Below are 8,921 nucleotides of genomic sequence, written 5' to 3'. Positions count from 1 at the left end.
TGACTGATTCAATTGTTGATTGCTGTTTCTCATGAGTAGCTCTTGTTACGGATGGCTTCACATTTGATGGAAAGTACACACACTCATCAACAAATACAGAAATAAATACAAATGGCAGAACCCTTCAAAATATTCAACATTGATGATCCCCTTTGTTATTTGGGGGATTTTAGTTACATTCTTTATAGTCATCAAATGTTATGGTAAGAATTTAAAATAAGTTTATCTCAATAGTTTTTTGAGCAAGCATGACTATTTAATTTTTTTAAATGTAAATCACCAGAGGTTTGAGCTCACTCGAAATCAAATCGGAGAAAAGCAATCCTAGCTAAAATAAATCCTAGCTTAAATCAAAATACTTTATTGTGGAGTTGTGTTACCATGAAAATAACTATACCGTACCTATCTAAAAGTGATAACCACTGACTTCCATCTGCCTTTTCTTACAGACCAGAAAAAGCCCAAACCTGCAGTTGTTGATCCCAAAGTAAAAGGCTGGTTTCTTCAAGTCAAAATGCATCCTGTTTTGAGGATTGTTCTTGGAACCATGGCATTTGGCACATAATTTCCAGAGGCCTACAGAAGCATCCATGAAGAGTGGGTGGAGGTGCAGACGGACATTGGATTATGAGTATGACATGGAGTAAGTACTATGTCCCATCTGGGAAATATGCAAAGTTACAGGTTGTAGTGTAGATAACACATACTATTGAGCCATCATTTTTACTAACATGGTTTAAAGGCATTATTCAAGATTTTGGCAACTAAACCCTTTTAAAAGTTAAAAGTTGAAGGTAGCATGCTACGTGCTCCTTGTAGACTTTCAGTAATTGTGCTAACGCTAGTTAGCAATGGCTCCAGAAACAAATTGACCTTTAACTTCCTTCAAACTGCACACAGATATAAGAATTGTATCCATGAAATAATCTGATTCTGGGTAAATAGAAAATAGGGCTTAATTGCAAAAATCTCAAACTATACCCTATTAAAAGTCATACAAGTCTTTGAGCTACAATACCGACAGGATCGGTTGCTCATGCCAGAACCAACAGGTGGACTGTCCTGATATTTGTTTTGCTTCCATGGGGTCCTTAATTCTCTGGTGTTTGTACTGAAGTATGTCACTTCCCATTAGGGAAAGGGAGATAGCTAGTCAGTTGTACAACTGAATGTATTCAACTGAAATGTGTCTTCCGTATTTAACCCAACCCCTCTGAATCAGAGAGGTGCGGTGGCTGCCTTAAATCAATGTCCACATTAACTGCCTTACTCAGGGGCAGAATGACAGATTTTTACTTTGTCAGCTCGGGGATTCAATCCAGCAACCTTTCAGTTACTGGCCCAACGCTCTAACCACTAGGCTACCATAAGGCATGGTCATTTAGTAAACATAGAAAACAACACTGTTGTTCAGAGAACATACCTAAAGTTACACATGAGTGTTATATGTAGCATATACAGTTGAAGTAGGAAGTTTACGTACACCTTAGCCAAATACATTTAAACTCAATTTTTCACAATTCCTGCCATTTAATCCTAGTAAAAATCCCCTGTCTTTGGTCAGTTAGGATCACCACTTTATTTTAAGAATGTGAAATGTCAGAATAATAATAGAGAGCATGATTTATTTCAGCTTTTATTTATTTCATCCCATTCCCTGTGGGCCAGAAGTTTAAATACACTCAATTAGTATTTGGTAGCATTGCCTTTAAATTGTTTAACTTGGGTCAAATATTTTGGGTAGCCTTCCACAACCTCCTCACAATAAATTGGGTGAATTTTGGCCCATTCCTCCTGACAGAGCTGATGTAACTAAGTCATATTTGTAGGCCTCCTTGCTCGCACATGCTTTTTCAGTTCTGCCCACAATATTTCTATAGGATTGAGGTCAGGGCTTTGTGATGGCCACTCCAATACCTTGACTTTGTTGTCCTTAAGCCATTTTTCCACAACTTTGAAAGTATGCTTGGAGTCATTGTCCATTTGGAAGGCCCATTTGCGACCAAGCTTTAACTTCCTGACTGATGTCTTGAGATGTTGCTTCAATATATCCACATAATTTTCCTGCCTCGTGATGCCATTTATTTGTGAAGTGCACCAGTCCCTCCTGCTGCAAAGCACCCCACAACATGATGCTGCCACCCCCGTGCTTCACGGTTGGGATGGTGTTCTTCTGCTTGCAAGCCTCCCCCTTTTTCTTCCAAACATAACGATGGTCATTATGGCCAAACAGTTCTATTTTGTTTCATCAGACCAAAAAAAGTATGATCTTTGTCCCCATGTGCAGTTGCAAACTGTAGTCGTGCTTTTTTATGGCGGTTTTGGAGCAGTGGCTTCTTCCTTGCTGAGCGGCCTTTCAGGTTATGTCGATATAGGACTCGTTTTACTGTGGATATTGATACTTTTCTACCTGTTTCCTCCAGCATCTTCACAAGGTATTTTGCTGCTTTTCTGGGATTGATTTGCACTTTTCGCACCAAAGTATGTTCACCTCTAGGAGACATAACGCGTCTCCTTCCTGAGCGGTATTACGGGTACGTGGTGCCATGGTGTTTATACTTGCGTACTATTCTTTGTACAGATGAATGTGGTTCCTTCAGGCGTTTGGAAATTGCTCCCAAAGATGAACCAGACTTTTTTTTCCTGAGGTCTTGGCTGATTTCTTTTGATTTTCCCATGATGTCAAGCAAAGAGGCACTGAGTTTGAAGTTAGGCCTTGAAATAGATCCACGGGTACACCTCCAATTGACTCAAATTATGTCAATTAGCCTATCAGAAGCTTCTAAAGCCATGACATCATATTCTGGAATTTTCCAAGCTGTTTAAAGGCACAGTCAACTTAGTGTATGTTAACTTCTGACCCACTGGAATTTTGATGCAGTAACTTATAAGTGAAATAATCTGTCTGTAAACAAATGTTGGAAAAATTACTTGTGTAATGCACAAAGTAGATGTCCTGACTGACTTGCCAAAACTGTAGTTTGTTAACAAGAAATTTGTGGAGTGGTTGAAAAACAAGTTTTAATGACTCCAACGTAAGTGTATGTAACCTTCCGACTGTATACTAGACAAAATATAAATGAAACATGCAGCAATTTCTAAGATTTTACTTAGTTACAGTTCATATAAGGAAATCCGTCAATTGAAATAAATAAATTAGGACATCATTTACGAATTTCACATGACTAGGAAAACAGATATGCATTTGTTGGTCACAGATACCTTTAAAAAAAAAAGTAGGGTCGTGGATCAGAAAACCAGTCAGTATCTAGTGTGACCACCATCTGCCTCAGGCAGCGCAACACATCTCCTTCGCATAGAGTTAATCAGGTTGATGATTGTGGCCTGTGGAATGTTGTCCCACTCCTCTTCAATGGCTGTGCGAAGATTCTGGATATTGGTGGGAATATGCTGTTGTACACGTCCATCCTGAGCATCCCAAACATGCTCAATGGGTGACATGTCTAGTGAGTATGCAGGCCATGGAAGAACTGGGACATTTTCAGCTTCCAGGAATTGTGTACAGATCCTTGTGACACGGGGCTCTGCATTATCATGCTAAAACATGAGGTGATGGCGGCAGACAAATGGCATGACAATGGCCTTCAGGATCTCATCACGGTATGTCTGTGCATTCAAAATGCCATCTATAAAATGCAATTGTGTTCATTGACCGTAGCTTATGCCTGCCCATATCATAACCCCACACCACCATGAGCACTCTGTTCACAACGTTGACATCAGCAAACCGCTCGCCCACACGATGTGGTCTGCGGTTGTGAGACGTACTGCCAAATTCTCTAAATCGCTGTTGGAGGCAGCTTATGGTAGAGAAATTAACATTACATTTTCGGGCAACAGCTCTGGTGGGACATTCCTGGAATCAGGGATGTTAACAAAAATTTAGAGAAATAAGCCTTCTTTTGGATGTGGAAAAGTTCTGGGATCTTTTATTTTAGCTCATGAAACATGGGACCAACACATGCGTATATATTTTCGTTCTGTGTTCCTCAACATTTGTGCTTATGGATGGCTAGACACTTCTCTTTTTCTCACCGGCTTTATTTCATTGGTTACCAATATTGTTGAAATGTACGCAACACATGTCTTACAGTAGGCCTACCTCAAAGTCTTCACAGCTGATTTGTGCATAACCTTTGTTACAGTGTATTACTTAGATGCATTACTACAGGGATCATCAACTAGATTCAGCTGTGTGACGATTTTTTTCTTGAGCAGATGGTCGGGGGGTCGGAATATATATAACAATAATTTGTAGACTGCAAATTAATCGCAAGAAGCCCAAACAGATATATTATTGGATTAAAATGTAATAATTTCAAACCTTGCTTTGTTTATGATCATTATTCGTGGAAATACATGGGAACAGATTTCCCTAGTTAAAATCACTTGAAGCTGATTACCTGGTGTTTTACAGTTTTTATATCCAACAATGAAAAATGAACAAAAAAATATATATATCATTTTTTTGCTCAGAAAACTTGGGGGGCCAAATAAAACCACCCGCGGGCCAAATTCACGGGCCGCCAGTTGGGGAACCCTGCATTACTATGTATTAATAGAACTGCTTAATAACTATATGAGAATTTATCTAACACTGTTCATTTTCAGTATGTGTGACTTGTTATAGTAAGTACCATTTACCTTATGCAGACTTTTAAGTAGCAGTGCAAACAGATGGATATATTTTTATGATTCAACCTTTTCTATCATGCTATGCTATTTTTAGCCTTGAATTAAGTTGTGGGGGAATGATAACCATGTGGCTGGGTATCATGTTACAACAACTTGAACCAGGTAATACACTACTGTCCCTCCCCAGAAGGAATGGTCTTCCTGGTGAATGTCACAAGTCTGACAGTGACATTAAACATCACAAAAAATTATGAATGTACAGTACAGTGCCCTTGGAAAGTATTCAGACCCCTTGACATTTTCTACATTTTGTTACGTTACAGCCTTATTCTAAAATTGATTAAATATGTTTTACAGTAATCTACACACAATACCCCATAATGACAAAGGGTAAACAGGTTTTTAGAAATGTTTGCAAATGTATATATTTTTTTTAAATGAAATAAATTATTTACAAAAGTATTCAAACCCTTTGCTATGACTCAATTTAACTTGGGTGCATCCTTTTTCCATTGATCATCCTTGAGATGTTTCTGAAACTTGATTGGAGTCCACCTGTGGTAAATTCAATTGATTGGACATGATTTGGAAAGACCCACACCTGTCTATATAAGGTTCCACAGTTGACAGTGCATGTCAGAGCAAAAACCAAGCCATGAGGTCAAAGTAATTGTCCGTAGCGCTCCAAGATAGGACTGTGTCGAGGCACAGATCTGGGGAAGGGTGCCAAAACATTTCTGTAGTATTGAAGGTCCCCAAGAACACAGTGGCCTCCAACATTCTTAAATGGAAGAAGTTTGGAACCACCAAGACTCTTCCTAGAACTGGCCGCCCGGCCAAACTGAGCAATCGGGGGAGAAGGGCCTTGGTCAGGGAGGTGACCAAGAACCCGATGGTCACTCTGACAGAGCTCCAGAGTTCCTCTGTGGAGATGGGAGAAGCTTCCAGAAGGACAATCATCTCTGTAGCACTCCACCAATCAGGCCTTTATGGTAGAGTGTCCAGACAGAAGTCACTCCTCAGTAAAAGGCACATGACAGCACGCTTAGAGTTTACCAAAAGGCACCTAAAGACTCTCAGACGATGAGAAACAAGATTCTCTGGTCTGATGAAACCAAGATTGAACTCTTTGGCCTGAATGCTGAACAGCACTTTGATATATCAGCTGATGTAAGAAGGGCTATACAAATTGATTTGATTTGAATGCTAAGCGTCACGTCTGGAAGAAACCTGGCACCATCTCTACGGTGAAGCATGGTGGTCGCAGCGTCATACTGTGGGGATGTTTTCAGTGGCAGAGACTGGGAGACTAGTCAGGATCGAGGCAAAGATGAACGGAGTAAAGTACAGAGAGATCCTTGATGAAAACCTGCTTCAGAGCGCACAGGACCTCAGACTGGGGCGAAGGTTCACCTTCCAACAGGACAATGACCATAAGCACACAGCCAAGACGATGGACGAGTGTCTTCGGGACAAGTCTCTGAATGTCGTTGAGTGGCCCAGCCAGAGCCCGGACTTGAACCCGATCTAACATTCCTGGAGACCTGAAAATAGTTGTGCAGCAATGCTCCCCATCCAACCTGACAGAGATTGAGTGCAGAGAAGAATGGGAGAAACTCCCCAAATACAGGTGTGCCAAGCTTGTAGTGTCATACCCAAGATGAGGCTGTAATCACTGCCAAAAGTACTTCAATAAAGTACTGAGTAAAGGGTCTGAATACTTATGATATTTCAGTTTTTTATTTTTAATAAATTAGCAAACATTTCTAAAAACCTGTTTTTGCTTTGTCATTGTGGGGTATTGTATGTAGATTGATGAGGGGGGAAAAACAATTGAATCATATTCAGAATAAGGCTGTAACATAACAAAATGTCGGAAAAGCCATGTGGTCCATTAACATTCACTCCTCTGCGGTCCTGAGAGGGGCAACAGGGTTGAAGAGTGGTCGTTGTTGCCTTAGCTGCAATTTGCCATAGGTCATCTCAAAGTCCTTCTTGGTGCCGACGATAACGTCCAGGCTGCCACCTCGCACGTCATAGCCGTAGGAGGCTAGTTTCTGGATGCGGTAGAGCACAATCTGAGTGGTGAGCTCCAGCACGTTGGGCATCTCCCTCACTTGGTCCATGCTCACCCCCACGTCCAGCAGCCCCTTGAACCGGCCCACCAGGGTGGGCACTGAGTAGTACAGTACAGCAGGGCAGCGGAGGACTATCTCCCGGAGCTCATCTTCAGAGCAAACGAGCACCCCCTGGGTGTAGTCCAGAGCCTGTTGCATGGCCTCAGGCTGCAGCTCTGCGATGGAGGCCCTGAGGCTGGAGACCAGGACCAGGAGCTCCTCTGTGGTGAAGCCCTTCTCCCTCAAGAAGCCCAGACTGTCCCTCCACGCCTCAGCCGGCCGCATCAGGATGTAGGGGTTCTGGCTGAGCAACTTTTGGAACCATAAGCGCAGGTTTCCCTCGTCCCCTCCCAGGTCCAAGTAAGTCTCTCGCAGCATGTGGATGACCTCCTGGTTGCTCTCCACAGGCCGGCTGAAGCTCTGGGGGGCGCTGGCCATCAGCTTCCCGATGATGCGCTTGCTGAGGCGCAGGCTCTGGAGATAGCTTATGTTGTCACGCTGGTTGGTGTGGTGCGTGAGCGTGAAGAAGGAGGCAGGGAACTTCTCAATGATGCCCACCAGCTCACGCCGGTTGGGGCATACGGAGGACCAGAGGTCCCGCTGAGCTGCCACGTCCTCGGGCCGACACAGGATAGCCTCGGGGTGGGTCTCCAGCACATGGGCAATGGAAGCAGTGTCAGCGCCCATGTCCCGCAGCAGGTCCGCCGTCTCGTACACGTACACAGAGTTCTCTGACAGCACCCATCCCTTGAACTTACGCACTTTACGGATGTCCACCGATAGGTCATAAAGGGAGTCAACAGTTTGCTGGTTCTCTGGCCGCTTGTTGGCGAGGGTAGAGGAAGAGAAGCCCATATGAGGGGTTAAGACGCTCCTCTTCTGGCAATAGGCGCACAGGAAGGCAGTGGTGGCACGGAGCATTGTTAAGGCACTAAAGTACAGACGACCTGTATAAGACAAAAACACACACTGAGCAGTTACATCACACAAGACCACTACGTCCTTTGTCAGTATTGTTTACCAGTTAGTCCTATACTACTGTTCTATGCTTTCAGAACATAGACTATTTTCTCCTGCTCTAAATTAGACCATTAATGAACAGTAAGATACATTTTATTTAGGATGATCACATAACAAACATTGCTTTCCTCACTGCAAAGCCTGTCAAAATCAAACAATGTTGAACTGATCTATTGAGGGCAACATCAGTAAATGTAAGTATATTTGGCCAGTAGATATGAGTTGTGTTGGTGTGGGAACACGATGTACTAAACGTGTTACTGGGTGGTGGAGAATGTGTACTTAAACTCATAACCAATGCGCCCTCTATATTACCGCCGGTAGCAAGTCACTATATATAGGTCTATAATTATCGAGTTCGTAAAAGGTCTATGCTGCTGTAACAACTGAGTCTTTCAGCACATGGGACAGAGACCACCTGAATCAACTATAGTAATTCAAATACAGGCTATACATTCTATATTGTAAATAAAACCAGTTGTTTACCAGTTTATTGTCCAGAGGAATACACAAGTTGACGCTGGAAGTTGTTCAGGCATTTGTACCATTATGAAAGATTGTAAACGCCCTCTGCTCACGTGTTTCATAACGCCTGTGATTGGCTCTGTTCCCGTCCGCCTATATTGCTGTTGTGCTGCGCAGATTATTAAATTGTGGGAACTCCATCACTATGAATTACCAATGTAATTAACAATAATATGGTGGGTGCTTATATTTGTCCTATTTCACACATGTAGGCTACAAGTGTGTATTATACGTATGTATAATACGCACGCAAATCCCAACTCTCCCTGAGACACCCTCGGAGAGTGGGGTCACGGTGGGGCCGGCGTTATGGGCGGCATTTGGGGGGCCTGGTCCGCCCTAATTTACCTCGTTGCCCGTCCAAATACAAGTTTGAAATATGCATAATTTATTTGACGGAGATGCGCGCTAACAGAAAGACGCATCAATCTCATTTGAAGCATCCGAAACAAGCGAAACAGCACCCCTCTGTCTCATTATGTAGACCATGTATTTAATACTGTCTGGACCAAAAGAGTATGGCATGTCATACTATTTCTGTCCAGACAGCATCAGATACATGGGCTACATAGGGGCGCTGTTTCGCTCGATACTTTCTTCGGT

The 8,921-nt window shown here is 42.7% G+C and overlaps 1 protein-coding gene across 1 annotated transcript; it reads right to left on the bottom strand.

Moving 5' to 3' along the window:
- Positions 1-4,041: 4,041 nt before the first annotated feature.
- Positions 4,042-8,478, bottom strand: LOC129838925 (transcription termination factor 2, mitochondrial-like). The gene is made up of 2 exons (XM_055906195.1): positions 8,280-8,478; positions 4,042-7,720 (listed from the first exon to the last, which is right to left on the bottom strand). The coding sequence occupies exon 2, from the start codon at positions 7,692-7,694 to the stop codon at positions 6,558-6,560; it is 1,137 nt and encodes a 378-aa protein (XP_055762170.1). The 5' UTR covers positions 7,695-7,720; positions 8,280-8,478; the 3' UTR covers positions 4,042-6,557.
- Positions 8,479-8,921: the final 443 nt, after the last annotated feature.

This window comes from Salvelinus fontinalis, chromosome 39, assembly GCF_029448725.1.
Source record: "Salvelinus fontinalis isolate EN_2023a chromosome 39, ASM2944872v1, whole genome shotgun sequence".
NCBI lineage: Eukaryota > Metazoa > Chordata > Actinopteri > Salmoniformes > Salmonidae > Salvelinus > Salvelinus fontinalis.
This window is presented reverse-complemented; position numbering and strand designations above follow the sequence as displayed.